The 16,641-nt window shown below is 37.5% G+C and overlaps 1 protein-coding gene across 1 annotated transcript in view; it reads right to left on the bottom strand.

Annotated features, from left to right (window-relative positions):
• The window catches only part of LOC150080560 (uncharacterized), a 57,070-nt gene that overhangs the window by 9,797 nt on the left and 30,632 nt on the right, over nucleotides 1–16,641 (bottom strand). The window contains exons 15-23 of the mRNA XM_090380736.1: nucleotides 15,013–15,140; nucleotides 14,531–14,601; nucleotides 13,798–13,862; nucleotides 12,157–12,304; nucleotides 4,808–4,925; nucleotides 4,540–4,640; nucleotides 2,688–2,759; nucleotides 2,391–2,497; nucleotides 259–331 (exon numbers count right to left, since the gene is read on the bottom strand). Of these exons, the coding sequence (XP_090236862.1) occupies nucleotides 259–331; nucleotides 2,391–2,497; nucleotides 2,688–2,759; nucleotides 4,540–4,640; nucleotides 4,808–4,925; nucleotides 12,157–12,304; nucleotides 13,798–13,862; nucleotides 14,531–14,601; nucleotides 15,013–15,140 (883 nt within the window). The remainder of the gene's footprint in view (nucleotides 1–258; nucleotides 332–2,390; nucleotides 2,498–2,687; nucleotides 2,760–4,539; nucleotides 4,641–4,807; nucleotides 4,926–12,156; nucleotides 12,305–13,797; nucleotides 13,863–14,530; nucleotides 14,602–15,012; nucleotides 15,141–16,641) is intronic.

Below are 16,641 nucleotides of genomic sequence, written 5' to 3'. Positions count from 1 at the left end.
AAACGTATAGGAAATATGCGGATCGCATAGCCAAGAAAAAGTTGAAGTTGAAGAATAAATAAGGAAAAAAAAGTATGTACGTGAACCGCATCTCTATAAAGGAAACCTAATTGTCGAAAGTTGCACAAGAGACTTAGCCTGCAGCCTGTGAAATATTTTTATTACTATTACTTCTTCCACTACCACTTCCTCCATACAGAAATAATAATGTTAAAGAATGTTATGAAATTGGCGATGAGATGTAAAATGTACACTTACTTGAAATCCTAGCCCAACTAACTGTTGTATATAATACAGACCCATAGGACTGAAAGCTCCTGGGGCCACCTCTCTGCCAGTAAAAACATAAAAGTAATAAATTAATTTGATATAAATATATTCGTTTATTTATAACTAATTTTCAAAGTCACTACTAAAAGCCTCCTAAAGCTACGTTTTTATTGTACTGATTATCCGCTTTTGTTCCAGTTATTTTAAACTTTCTATTCATGAGAACCTAGGAACTTTTCCTTCTTTTACCAAATCCTTAATAACTCAGAATTATTCAAAAACAGAAGTATGAATGTCACACAAGAGCCAACCAGAATATAAATTCAACTGCTGAAGAAGTGTATATTCGTGAATTGTGTGTGTTCTCTAGTTGATCTGCATGTTTTGCTGAACGCGGAGAAAAACCTTGATCTGTCCAAATTTACGCGGAGAAAAACCTTGCTCGCTACACCTGAGAGCGACTAACTCGGCCACAAAGTTAAAAAAGCCCATAAAAGTTTGTCGCGACATTGACGGGATTTGAACCCGGGCCTTTTTCAGGTGATGAAAGAGGGTGACGATACCACTGTGCCGCTGAGCCTATTCAAAAAGAGATGACATTGCCTGACGACAGCTTGATTATCCATACTTTTGTGTGACACGAGTTCTTCAATTGCCCCCAAATTTTGCCCACCAACAGCATTTGCTACTTTATCTAGAAATGAAATTTGCACTAACCTTAACAGATTTAATCTAAATGCTGTATCAGGATTTGAATCAAATTACGAGACCGAACAGTACTTCAGTCAAGAAGGTAGAAATCACTGAAGTCATCTGACGTTGGTCTATAGCAGAAGTATGTAATTTTTTCTCCCAGGAAATTGGTTTTTCGTACCTCAAACAGAAAGATTACTGCAGAATAAAGAAATTTACAGATAATTTATGCTGACGCTTCATGGCTTTAATTGCCTGCTAAGGAAGACCGAGTCCAATTTTAAATACCGTGTTCTCTGTAGCGCCGCTATAATGCTTTAATGAATTTTCAGCAAATGGGAAATACGATTCCCATAACCAGAAATTGGAGTCAAACAATAAAGTGGTATGCATCACCAAACCACATAAAAATTAAATAAACTACAAAAATTGCAGGTTACAATGTATTGCCATTCAAATGACTTTCGACGTTAAGATTTGTTTTAGAGAAAAACCACAATACTTGGAAAATCCTGGCAGCTACGCAGGCAATTTGCTTATATGCAACTTAATTATTCTCTGGCTCTGTCGGCAAAGTGTTTTCCGATGGTGACACATTAGCCACTTTGACATGATTTGCTGTCTGTCAATTGATCGCTTTGATGCGTGATTTTATTATTTACAGTTCCTCCCAGGACTGCTTGGGAATATCTTTAAGGAAATCTAATATCATAAATACAAAACTGCCTGTTTCACCAACGCTTAACTTATAATTTGTGAATAAAATCGGAACCTCACCTTACACCAATGCTACAAAATAGATACATGGAGAGAGTTAGAAGGTAAAAATTAAATAATAAAAAAACTACCCGTTTTTATTTTTATTAAAGTTAAAAACATCAAAGCAGTGCCCTAGTTTTCCCTCGCACTCTTAGATTAACCAGTTCCATGCTTAATGGCCAACAATAGCATTGAGATGGAATGAATTCATACATAGAGAGAAGATAATGGATAAAATTACCCGGATTTTTATGGGAATTTCGAGAACGAAAGGTAGCAGGACTTAGTACACAATATATATTGGTTGAAGGGTTGAGAAGACAGAAGATATTGTTTTCATTAAGATTGTACCGTTAATTTGGGTATGATTTATTAAACAGGTATAATGTTGGAATAAATTCGATTAAACAATCTATATATTGTCGTCCTCTCTTATTACAAACATCTAACAGATTTCAATCAATCATTTCAATTTACCAAAGTACGAATAGATTAAAACAAAGAGAAAAAAATAGGAATAAAGTAATAGCAAAAATAGAATGGGCAGTCATTTTTACGGAGCATTTATTTATTTTAAAGGAAAATTTAAAGAGATTATTGTTGGTGCAATGAATACTCATTACTTATATTCAACCTTTTATTAATGAGGATTTTGGAGAGAGCTTTACCCAATGTTCATTGTCCCGATATAGTCTTCCTCACTTCTTAGAGCTGTGTCGAATTCGTGTTTAATTTCAAAATCGCTTTCAATATCAATCGATGTCACTGGTCTAGACTGAAAGATAAACAATTAATTAAAAGTTAGCAGCCAGCACTGGAAGTCAAACAAATTATTCAAATTATATTAGTATTATAAGTCAGTTGAAGTGTAATTTAGGAAATTTCAAGCTATAATTTAAAACTTCAATATTGCTAATTACTTTAACAACAATCCATTTTGATTTCACTGCCTTTTATGCACATACCTGTAAAAGGTAGATCTGATCTCCGGCTAAACCCCACTCTATATCTCTTGGTGTTGAATGCTGGTCTTCTACCTGAGGATTATTCCAAAACATTACTGAAGTGGTCTATTATGTGACATACAGATAATCTTACTTAAAATAAATGTTTAAGGTTATATTAAATTAAATGCATTGAATTACAGAGCAGTAACTTACAGTTTATAGTTTAATACAGACATATTTTAAGAGCAAAGGATTCATTAACGTGCATTACAAATTGCGAGAGAATTTTTTTATTGCTTACTGAATGAAATATTAGGGTGAACTGAAACTTTGCCGAGGAATCCATGAACTATAAATTCCATTCGATTCCATTATGAGCAGTTACGTTCTGTCAAGAAACATCTCTTCGAAGTGTTAAATGGTTCGTTAAATGTTAAATGGTTCGAAGTGTTAAATGGTTCAGCAAAACGGAGGATAGCCCTTACATTCTAAGATACAGTTTCCTGACTTCTGGTCCACTAGTATGTAACATGCGGTCCATGCAATAATCAAAAGAAGTAAATCAAGAGGGGGTTCTAAGTCAGTAACTAGGCTTGCTGGCTGTTGTTATTGTTTTTGTAGTATGATTTCAGGAGCATCAGCGAGTGAGTCAATATTGCTCTGTGTTTACTGTTCTGGTCGATTTTTTTTTGCTGGAATAAAAATCCTAGTTCCCTGGAGAAAAAACCATCCTACCTCTCGCCTAAGACCGACTAATTCAGGCACGTTGTGAAAAAGGCCCATAAAATTCCTCACCTCATCAACGGGATTCGAACTCAGGTCTTTTCCACCTGATGTGGGGAGTACGACGATTCTACCAACTGTACTACCACGAGGACGGCTTACTGGCTCCATGTGGAGTACGTAAGAAGAAAGAGGACTAGTGAGGGACCTAGAGCCAATCATTGCTTTTTTTGTTATACCCTTGTTCATTTTATAATAAACATGATTTAGTTAATATTGACTGAATACACGTTAATAAAATTTCCGTAATAATAAATTAAGATTACTTCCATTATTTTAATAAAATAAAAAATGGAAAAACAGGACGGTTGTTGACGTAACATTTATTCAATTGAAACACGATCATAGCGTTGGAAAGGTTAAGAATCATTACTCTAAGAAAAACATAAGTAATTCTGTAATTTTCCCATTCCATTAATTTTTCTTACAATTTCTTACTCTTTCCATTTATCATTTTTACAGCAGTCTATTCTGTTAACCAATAAAGATATAGTGAAATAGTTATTATGATTATATTATTATGTATAATATCATAGTAGTGAATATAATATTATTATAGCCTCCGTAGCCGAGTGGGCAGGAGCGGGAGTGCAGTAGCACACGCTCTTTGAGTAGACCGGGGTTCAAGCCCCTGACTGCTGAATACGGTCGATCTGACAACCCGCACTGGACCAGCGTGGCAGATTATGGTCCATTTCTCTCAGCATGACTTGTTGAGGAGGCTTCGACCCTGCAGTGGGTTGATAATGGCTGCACTTTACTTTTTTATAGTGAAAACGTTATTATGAATAGTTTTTGAATCTACTCCAGTACATTTATTGAATCGAAAAGCAAACTTTCGAAACAGTCGCACAAAGAAAGAAAAACCTGTACACATCTTCGCGCCTGGGCATAATTGAGGTAAGATATACGTAATCAATGACTGGTTTAAGCAAGTTCAATTGTTCAGTGTAAGGAAACCAGAAGAAACGTAAACGCGTGTACCAACAACGAGAAAATTTGATTTCATGCTGCTCTGGAAACGGTCTTCGCATAAGAATTTAGCAATGACTGCTGTGCCACAAAGTGGTCACATACGTTTACCTACCAGCAGACCCACTTGTCCCAGACGAAGAGCTTGATTCCTTGACAGGCAACATTTCTGGGCATCGGATGTTTTTACGTCTTCTTCTCGAACTCCACCGCTCTCTAAATACGAAAAGTCAACACTTATAGTAGCATGTACTTGAAGTTCTTCATTAATTTAACAGAAAAGAGAGAATAATAATGATTTCAGCGAAAGAGTATCACCCAGAAAATAAAAGTAAAAGTTGAATTCTTGAATGTTTTGGTTTAAAAGGTGCATCTTAAATTACCTTGGATAACCATTTTTTTCGCTTTGCAACCAACAGTGATGAGCAGCAACATTAAACTGTCATTGATGTCCCGTTTCAGCAGCACTGTATCTGGTTCTGCGGATGCAGACACCACCGACTGCAAAGATAATCACATCTTATGGCAACTGTCATCTTTTAAGCATTAAATATTTCATTATTTTGTATTTACTTTGAGTAATCAACGGTAACTGTGATTTTTGGTTTTAACCACAACTATTCGTATACATTATTCTACCCTTCGAGGAGACAGCAGTACGACTGTGAATGCAAGACAATGGAGTTAACAAACTTATGTCTGCCAGGGGCAAAGGTTGATGACGTTGTAGAGCGGATATCATCTTTTAAGAGCACAAAAGGTAATATAGTTGTACACGTTGGCACTAATGATATTAAGAGTAGAAGACCGGCGGGATTATTTAAGAAGTACAGGTCACTGTTGAAAAAAAGCCGTGAAAAGGGTTGAATTTGAAAGTGCCTGCAATTCTTCCCAGACACAATAGGAAGGAGTATAAACGAGAGCCTTGTTAACCAATTCGGCCCTGGAGGGAATGTGCAAGGCTCAAGGGGTAGAATTTTTCTCAGCCTGGTCTGTGCTTGTTAACAGGAGAGATTGCTTCTACAGGGATGGGATACACTTAAATAGAAAGGGTGCAAGAATATTTGCTGATGCTATCGAGAAAGTGTTAAGTGGGTCGAAAAACTGCTAGCTTGGGAGGATACATGGACTAATAGATTAACAGTAGTCACTGGCAGAGGTGAAAGTGATTCTTGCACTGCTTCTATTGGAATGAGCAGAAGCCTGAAAAACAAGATACAGGATATTTCAGAGACTGCTGGAAGTCATTGCGATACAAGTAACCACATGGGTTGTGTTAGGGTAGCTAAGAAAAAGAACAGGTGCATGTATACTTGCGTGCATACCAATGATAGGAATTTAGTAAATAAATTTGAAGAATTTGAGGTATTGCTCAAAACATCAAAGGCGGATATTGTTGGGATATCAGAGACGTGGTGTCACACAGATATAAGGAATGCAGAACTAGAATTGGAGGAGTACAAGGTGTACAGAAAGGATAGACAGGATAGAAAGGAAGGAGGGTTTAATTGCTATTAATTAAGAAACACATAAAATACAAGGAAGTGAAGCCATTCGACATCGTTGGACAGTGCAGTGTCGAGTCAGTTTGGTGTGACATAAGCATTGGGAGATCAAAATTGAGAGTAGGAGTGTGCTATAGGCCTAATGACTCTGATGAATATAATAAGAAACTGTTCGGAGAAATAGAGTGGGCCAGTAAATCAGAGAGTCTTATAATGGGGGATTTAATTTCCCCATTATAAGACTTGATTGATTGGAATTTGTGGGTTGGTCATTCAGACACTATCAAGGCTTTTGTGGATTTATTGGATGATTGTTTTCTACATCAGCATGTTCGAGAGGCAACTAGAGGGAGCAATACTCTTGATTTGATTATCAGTAGTGATTCTTCATGCATTAAGAATCTGCAGATAAATGAACCACTAAGTTGCAGTGATCACAGTGTGTTGAAGTGGGATTTACTCAAGGGGGTAACTACCATCACGGGTAAAGGGAAGGGTTATTGCTCTCGTAAAGGCGACTACGATGGTCTGAGACAGTATTTAAATTCTATACAGTGGGACCAACTGATGATGTTACCAACAGCAAATTCAAAATGAGAAGCATTCAAAGACTTATCTTGGAAGCTACTAGGTTTACAACTAAGAAATATTGTTCAAGGTTTAGGCCTAAATGGATGTCAGATGAACTGATGAGACATATGACAGAGAAGAAAAACGCATGGGATACATATAAATTAACAAGTGACACAGAAGCCTATGATAGATATAAGCTAGTCTGTAACCAAGTTACAAAGGAGGTTACGCAGGCGAAGGCAGATTACGAGAAATCTTTGGCAAGGGATGCAAAGAAAAACAGCAAAGTGTTCTTTACTTATGTAAACTCTAGAAGGAAGGGGATGAATCAGATTAGTCCACTTGTTATCGATGGTTCAACTGTTGATGATCCTGCTCAGGTAGCTAACAAACCTAAATGAATATTTTGCATCGACATTCACACATGAGAAGTTATTCAGCGAGGTGAATGCCAGAGGTGTATTTAACTCTGGCAGTAAACTACATAATCTTGTAATAACTGAGAGTAAAGTTGAGGAGAAATTGTTGAAGATAAACACAAGAAAGGCACCTGGGGTGGATGGGATCTATCCAGTTATATTAAAGGAGGCAGCAAAGGAAGTAAGCAAACCCTTATCCATAATTATGAGAGCTTCCTTGGATTCAGGGGAGGTACCCATAGACTGGAGATGAGCAAATTTAACTTCAATTCACAAAGGAGGATCAAAGGCTGACACAAGTAATTATAGACCTGTGAGTTTAACTTTTGTTCCAGGAAAATTAATGGAGGCACTGGTTAAAGAAGCACTGCAGGATCATCTAGACAAGAATTCAGTATAGCTCAGACACAGCATGGTTTTGTTAAGGAAAGGTCGTGCCTGACCAATTTGATTGGATACTATGATGTAGTCACAAAAGAACTGGATGCAGGGAATAACTTTGATATTATATATTTGGATCTTAGAAAGGCTTTTGATACTGTTGCACATGGAAGACTGCTGCACAAATTGGAGCAGTGTGGCATTGGTGGCAAATTGCTGCTATGAATAAAGGGGTGGTTGAGGGGGAGAAGACAGAGAGCGGTAATCAATGGACACTGCTCATCGTGGACTAATGTTATTAGTGGAGTCCCTCAGGGTTCAGTGTTCCATTATTGTTTTCTGTATTTATAAATAATATTCATGATGGTATATATCAAGCTTAATATCCAAGTTTGCAGACGATGCAAAGGTTGGCAGGATTGTTAAGGACACTACTGATGCTATGCTGCTGCAACAGGATCTGGAAAGATTGAGCAGTTGGGCTGAGAGTTGGCAAATGAAGTTTAACATTGACAAATGTAAAGTACTGCATATGGGTAACAGCAACCCCAGAGCAATGTATTAACTCTGTGGTACTACACTGACAGTGGTAGAGAATGAAAAGGACCTGGAGGTAATTGTGAAGGCAGATATAAATTTCTCTGAGCAGTGCAGACGGGCTGCAAGGGTAGGTCATGGTGTCTTGGCAATGATATACAAGAATTTTTCTAGCAGGAATAAGGAGTTGATTATTCCCTTGTATAAGGCAATGGTCAGGCCACACCTTGAGTGCTGTATACAGGTCTGGAGGTCTAATTTCAAGAAGGATGTAGAGCTGCTGGAACGAGTACAGAGAAGGACAACAAGATTAGTGATTGGAACAAAGGGTTGCTCTTATGCAGAAAGGCTAAAATTTTGCAAATTACGGTGTCTGGAGACTAGGTACTGGCGAGGTGATCCGATAGAGGTGTATAAAGTCTTGAATGGTTTGAGCATGCTCAATGCTGATGGAATTCTGCCTCTTGCTCAGAATATCACGTGAGAGGGCATAAATTCAAATTGAGGAAAAACAGATGTAGGATAGATGTGCGGAAATTTGCCTTTATCCAGCGGGTAGTTGGTTGGTGGAACAGACTTCCATCCCTTGTTGTGGAAGTTGATAGCCTAAATAAATTTAAGGCTCAACTGGACAGGTATTTCGAACGAATGGAGGGGTGAAGTGGAAGTTTTTTTGTTTTTTTTTGGCTGATGCTGCATAAGCTTGCTTTCTTGCATAATATGCCTCTACTAATGATAATGCTAACTTCCAGAGTGGAAGGAAAATAGGGTGCCACATAAGCAGTCGGTCTGTACGAAACATTTCAACGACACTGCAGATCCTTAGTTTGACGATTGGAGATGTGATTTGAAAATGGAATTGGGGATTGATGCTGAAATCGTCACGAAATAAAGAAGGGGAACTGAAGATAAAGAACCTTCGAAGATGAGAAATGTGACGGAAGAATCGTGCAGGGAAGCATCCTCGGAAAGGGGATTCATTTTGAAGCAGCACACACAAGCCCTCAATGAGACGATTGAGACACATGTCAGTGTGTGTCCCAACATGAAAAAAGAAATAAGTGTTTCTTTTTCATAATCACTTCGACTAACGCCAGACGCCGTCTAGCTTGGTGTAAGTTTCGTTGTACTTGACCGCAGACCAATGGAAAGCCGTACTTTGGATTAAAGAGTCGCGATACATGATCTACCAGTCTGACGGTCGTGCCTGGGAGTGGTAAATGACCAGAGACGGCTACCTGACCGGCTGTATCGTGCTGACAGTGAAGTTTTTTTTTTTTTTTTCGGAGGCAGTGGGATGGTGTGGGGGCTGTTTATATCATGATTTAGACTAAGAACCTTTAGTTGTTTCGGACATAATCATAAATTCTGAGGTCTATCAAACGTCCCGGACAATGATGCTTTACATACGATATAGCAGTACGTCAGGAAAGCCCTTCACCTGTATCGGCATTCCAAGTCATACTGCTTGCATTGTGACGATTTGCTCTGAAAGCATGAGTGTCGGAAAATTGGACTGGCCAGTCCAGCCCAGAACCCTGACCTCAACCATATAGCGAGAATATGGGCTGAATTGGATCGTCAGGAGTGTGTGAAGAGAGAGAGAGAGAGACTACTAAACACAGAGCTGAACTGGTTGCCGCAAATGCCGAACGGCAGTACATTTGCGAAAGGAAAACTGGTTATGTTTCACATAGATTAGAGGCTGTCATAAAGGAGAAAGGTTTCGGCGCGCATTATGAATTTTCATTTAAATAAAAGTTATTTGTAAGTATGCAATTGTCCTGGTATTAATGATAGGGCAGTGTACGTACATACATATTAAGATATAAAGCCTCTACACTCCAGTTTGGCTTCAAGGCTCAACTATTGATGCACTACTGAAAAACACTCAGATGGCGGATACTTCTGATGCTCGTTACGTACTGGCGATTTTTATAGATTTTAAGGGAGCTTTTGACACCGTCTGGAAGATATTGAGGGAGCAGCCACCTGTGGCTGCTCCCTCAATATCTTCAAATGTCTTACAGATTATTTCTATAACAGAAAAATTACCATGAAATCAAAATTTCATAGTATCACCCGCCAACTCACCAGAGGCTGCCCGCAGGGCTCTGTTCTGGGGCCAGCTGTTTGGAATATGATTCTGGATGAATGGCTCCTGCAGGGCTCCTCCCACACCACACAGCTCTCATATGCGGATGACCTGGTTATCGTTGTTGAGGGCCCTATTCGTGCAACTATTGAGACCAGAGCCAACACAGTCTTGAATGCCCTGTCGGTTTGGACTGAAGAGAATAAGCTGGAAATCTCTACAGATAAAAGCAGAACCCTGCTTCTCAAAGGCCGTTTTGACATCAACAGACCACAAACCATTTGTTATAAAGGACATGCATTCAAGAATCAACGTTCATTCAAATATTTAGGCGTCACCCTAGATGATCGTAGAACTTTCATGCACATCTAAAGTCCATGAAAGAGAAGGCCAAAAGTTATATCAATATGCTTGCTCGCTTCACCCGCAAAGACTGCGGTCTTAAGGGAACTGCACTCCACCTTCTTTATTCAGCTGTTTTTGTATTGTTCGTAACATACAGCGTTGCTATGGTTCCATCGTTCGTCCATCATCAGCACTAGGAACGTTATTCTACAGATACAACGGTTGATGTTATTAAAAATGACTCGGGCTTATAGAATGACCTCAACAGCAGCACTACAAGTATTAACAGGTTGTATCTCCCTTGACCTCCAAGCGGCCTTCACAGCGCTTTCATATGCCATCAGAAAGAACAAAGAAACTGAATTCCTGGGGATAAAAACTATTGTCAATGCAGATCCGAAACAAGAACTCCGGCGTACTTGGCAGGAACGTGTTTCCCTCTGGAAAATCCGTTGGGATGATTCCACCAAAGGCATTACTACCAAGCTATTTCTACCTAGTGTCTCCTACCTCAAAAAACAAAGATTTGGCTGGTTCTTCCCTAATTTACACGCTACCTTTCTTCTGACAGGACATGGGTCATTCAAAAAGCGACCTTCAGGACTTTCGGCTTGTAAACGATGCCCATTGTGTTTGTGGAGAACTGGAGGACTGGCACCACGTAATGCGCTCGTGTAACATCTACCTGGACCTACGCAATCAACTGTTATTGAATATAAATTTAACCACACTCAGTCCAGAAAGCAACCTGTTAAAATCAAAAGAAGCGTTTTTAGCTTTTAGCAGGTATGCCTCAGCAGTCTTCAAAAGGCGTTGGTATCATCTCTCCGCGTCTAATACCACAACATAGACATCCACACCAGTCGTTCCTGAAACCGCTATGATCTCTCATCGTATATGCTCTTCTCTTCTCTTATCACAGGCCACTTTTAGAACTGAATGAACACCTAACTGGACATCTTCCGCGTTGGAATGGTGGCACTGAAATGATATATATCAAACTCAGTCACTTCCCGTTGCACCTTCCCAACTTTGCAGAACTCCCTTGTACTGCAAGTTGCCTTCCTTTCCTTGGCCTTCGGTGGGCTCCCAGACCAGGGATGATTCCTACTCCTCCCTTCCCCACATCTTCTTTCCGCTGGAGGATGCCTTCTTTCCTCATCCTGCTCCTTTTACCTACTTTGACTCCTCCACTTCTACTATCTTCCCCACTCTCTTCCCTTTTTTTTTTTTTTTTTTCTGTCCAGAAAGCTCAGGCGATCCTGGCGGAGATCAGCCAGAGTGTCAAGGCAGTCTGACTCACCTCCCAGTGGTGGTGGTGGCGGGCAACATAGTATTCCACTAGGGGCCCTGCGGCCAAGTAGCCAGAGACACAACAACAGAACATAACAGAATACTGCATAAACCAGACATTACACTTTTTTCTGGCTTATGCAATAGTTCTGCATTTCAACACAGAATAAATACGGCGCAGATGTGGGAAAACACAGGTGGCGCCTAACCCTAAATACTATGCCATTATGCCACTACTATTAAGATATAAAGATAAATTTACCGCCCTTTCGTTATTCTATTGCGCTTTGCTTGATATGCACATATAAGATTTCTGCTAATATAGGGGGAAAACCTGTTGAAAAATGCTGCTTAATGTGTTCACACACAGACCTGTTGCGTTGCTTAACAATTGATAAGATTCATGGTTTATCATTCAAGAAGACAGAGTTACAGTAACCTCCATTTGGAAACAGCAATCGTGCATCTAGCATCTACTGGATAAATATTAGCTTAGTTTTTCCTACTTATAGCAAACTTAATGATTAGCTACCATCAAGTACATAATTATGATAACATTACTTTCTCTCATCACTTCATCTTACCTCTCCTAGTCCGTAATTAGCTGTAATACTAATTACCGAGGGGTTGTTAGTGACTGGATCACAAGTGAACATAACCCCGGCCATTTCGCAAGGAACCATTTCTTGAATTACTACTGCCATCGGAGTGATTATTAACTGTCCATTGCGTCTGAAATCACAAATTATGAACAAGGCATTATTTCCATGAAATGCTAGCCAAAGTATTACTGCACCATATATATCGCAGTCAAAACTTTTAATTATGGATAATTAATAGGTTTGACTAATAGTTAGATTAAAAGTTTTGTTTAATAATGTAACGCTTATATAAGATACATTTCAGTGCGAAACGGGAAACACCTGGCAAATGCGGTCTCGTGTGAAAGTTCTCTTGCGGTGATAAGGTTTCTTTGATGCTGCAGTAGGGGCAATCAATCATCATTTCGAAAGAGGTCTGTGTTCAGAAGTTGTGAATGTTTGAAACGCGTCGGAATGAGTTTCGTAATTGGACTTTCGTGATTCCCGATAAGAGGGGCAGTGGTGGGCCATCGACAATAAACAATGTGGAATGTATAAATGGACTGGAGAAGAAGACAAAGATGTCTGTCGGAACCGTATGGTAACGCTACTCTGGGAGCAGTTTCGCTGAAACACTCGTTCATCCTCCGTACAAGCAGATCTTGCACATAGATACCTCCACCTGTTCGGACCAATGAAAAAGCGCTTCAAAGTAAAATTTTGGCTAATTTCAAAAACATTTGAGTCATTGCTTTTTATAGGCTGAATTCCAGAGAACACTATTTTTCTATGTAAAGAAAGCATCTGGCCGTCCAATTCTGAATTAACAATCATCTCTTTGAGAGAGAGAGAGAGAGAGAATTCAGATCGGGCCTGTTAAACATTCGATTTCAATTATAAGGATCGATATGGTGAATATTTCTGGGGCATATTGATTTTCCTTTGAAAACTGCTTAATAACGAATGGAACCTTGCCCTTTTATAAATGTTCATAATTTTATTTCTCTCATAAGTTTTGTATGAAATATGTCACTTGTTTAATTTAAATGATTACTTGGATTTTGCGTATATACTCTTTTGTACTTTCAGCCATATTTAAACCTTGTGATTATGAAATGAACTGATTTGCTTTTTTGTAGACATTTAAATTTTTACTTCAAAAATTTAAAGAAAATTTCAGAATCGAGTGATGATAAAAAAATATTTTTATTATAATTAATTTCCATAAGGTTACAAGACTAGGAGATGTATAATGTACTCCATCATTATGAGTGTTTCCATTGGTTATTATAAATGTTTTTAAATGTATGTTGATCCGTTTTCTATTTTGTTTATGGATTAAATGCCTAAAGTAATTTGAGAAAATCAAGTTGATAAATTCTTCCAGAAACTGTAAAATATGTGTTTATACTTAGATTATAAAATGTCAACAATTTTGAGGAGATATTTTCTCCAATGTTCTGCAAAATATTTTGTAGATCGATTAGCAACATAGCTGTACCTTATTCCAAATCGATTTTTTCCTATATTCGTGGTACGTGAGGAGTGTAACTTTAGTTTAAAAAAATAATTCACCTTTTATATTTTTAAATATCGTGTTTCATTTAAATTTTGAATAAAAGAAGACATTTCTTGTTTGCTTACCTCTTATACGCAGTTGCAACAAAAGAAAACTGCGATGCCCAGCACTTTTTCACAGCATCCATAATCTAAATGAAAACCGTGAAAATCTGGTTAAGGAAGTAGGCAATGGACAATATACTGAATAATATTTAAGCAATTTTTAACTAATTTTTTTACGATGATAGATTATCCATAGATTATCGTCCAATGGTGACTGCCCAATCGTAAACGTTCCATTATAAATAAATCAATTAAAAAGCCGTAAAATAAAATAACATAACATAAATAAGTGCTACATCATATAAACAAGTGCTAGTCATATAAATACTGTTATTTCATCTTCGGTAATCCATACAAACAAACACAGGCGAATTTCGAAGCTCTAAGAACAGTCCTGCAATTCATGACCATGAATAAGTTATTTTATTTATAATGGAGCATGTCGTCACAGATATTCTTCAATGGAAGCCAGGATACAATCATTTGTATTATAAATAAATATTAACCGAAGCATCGCAATCCCAGTATCATTAGTAATATTAATATAATAGTTAATATAACGGTGTAGTGACATCATAGCAAAACAAGTTGTGAGCAGGACATAGTCAAAAGGAATATGGCAGAACCAACTTATTTTTTCTCTTGAACTTAAAAAGAAAATTACCGGTCATTACTGTTCTTAGACATAAAACTTAGTGCAGAATTTTATTTCAGAACACTGCAGTAAAGCTTAAAATATTATTAAGTTCCTTACATTATTTAATCCTTGAATTCCAAGGAATGTGTCCATTTGTCCAGCACATGACATCTCGGCGCTGTCTTCTCCTGGAAAGCAATAATTCTCCTCGGTAAAAAAAAAAAATAATAATAAAAAATAAATGAAAATAAAAATGCAGTATACTGTTTATGACAAATTTAATATAAAATAATGGGACAGTAGTTGTATTTTTATTGTAATTTATATTCAGTTGGAACATTTTACAGTCAAATTAAAAGTAAATAATGGGACCAGAAGGCCAGTTTTCTATTAACTTGATTTCTATTCATATTCAATTCCATTCTATATTCATATTCTATTCAAATTGTTATGCATATTCAATTCAGAATTTCAATATTTTTTCGTCGTGTTAAGAAAAGCATAGCGTTATAAAATTAATATTAGTGCGCTATTCAATTAGATCGACATTGTCTCCAAACAGCGTTTACCTATAAAAGGTTCTTTAATTCAGTACTCACCAACAGCAGATGACCTAACAGCAAATTTCACAGTGGATAGCTTGTCCTTGTAGATACGTCCAAGTTCGTTTTCAATTGCAAGTCGCACATCATCTGGAAGTTGAGCTTGAGTAATATCTAAAACGACTCTGTAAAGGAACTTAAGTTTTTAAGACATTTGGATACCGGACATTATTAATCATTAATCAAAAGTAAATAAACTCAAAGAAATGTATCAAACGTGACGTTGATCGGAGAGTGGTATTTGTTTGACCGTCATATTAATCATAAATACTGCATAAATTAATCATAAATATTAATCATAATAGTGATTTTATAGATGACAACCGGGGGAATGGGTGGTGCACTTATTCTTACTCCCGGCTCAATCTTAAATTACTAATGTTGTTAAATTCTATTTTTAATTAATTCTTATTCATGCTTTCATCTTTCCAATGAACTTCAAATGATAATGTATGGATAATGAAGTGAGTACTGATAAAATTAAGCTATCGCTTTATAGTTCATTTCAATAAATTCAGGCAGTACTTTTAAGTCTCACTATAATTTTTCATTGTCAGAAATACTACTTCTTCCCGTTAATGGATCATTAAGAACTTTATAGTAATACAGCTATCTCTGTCGAAATTTATGCGCAAAAGAAAGTGAAAAGTGAGATACACTCATCAGTGTAAAATCTTCATTATACACGTCCTCATGGACAATATCCAATTCTGTTTTTTGTTATTTCATTAAATTCATTTTAATAAGAAGTATCAGATCCGTTATGGAGAAAACCCGAATAAAACTTTTCTTCTCTTCTTCTTTTCCCATTCAGCATGCTGCTTGTTGGGATTAGGATAGGATATCTTTCCTTGGCTTTTCTCTACTTTGTTTTCTGGTTCGTCTCCAGTTCTTAGATATTTTTTATTATTTTTTAAAGGACAGCAGAAACCGTACTTGAATAGAACAAAATAACGAAATGTAAGTTTTTCTTAATTTTAATGGTTACTTTTTCGATGCTTTAATAATATATACCGATGATATAGAGTTGCATACCTTACTCCCACCGTCAGCAAACTCAAAGTCAATTATGTCTTCAATCACAGAGAACTTGATCGCTCTTTCAACTTACTTGCAGATTTTTTAGGATAAACCTTCAATAAATCTTCAATAATAATTTATTCACTCAAACAGCAACCAACAATAATTCAACCATCAGTTTATGGCACTCTAATCCCAGTGGTTACCAACCATAAGGATCTCGGCGTCTATTTTGATCCCAGCTGAGATTTAATGACCACACAGAATACCTACGGAAGCGATTTATCACTTTCCACTGGAGAGCGAAACAACACTTACTTCATTCCAACGATGCCGCAACCACTACCAGATATTTACAAACCAACAAAGCACGCCTTGAATGCTCCAGGCAGGAACGACAACAGTTACAGGACAGAATCTTTATTGAAATGTATTGAACCGAATGTCTCACAAACTTTGGTTGTACTAAGCTGAGTTGCTGAATGTCCTTTCAAATGTATGAAGCCCTGAGACACCTTTGTAGTTCAATGGGCCAAGTTCCACCATCGATCTGGGTAGTTACAATCTCGCTGCAATGGCACGAACAGATCAATTGCTAATATAGCA

This window comes from Mastigoproctus giganteus, chromosome 9 (genome assembly GCF_048544385.1).
Source record: "Mastigoproctus giganteus isolate SK-2022 chromosome 9, ASM4854438v1, whole genome shotgun sequence".
NCBI lineage: Eukaryota > Metazoa > Arthropoda > Arachnida > Uropygi > Thelyphonidae > Mastigoproctus > Mastigoproctus giganteus.
Note: the sequence above shows the minus strand (reverse complement) of the source record. Positions and strands in the feature narration are given on the sequence as shown.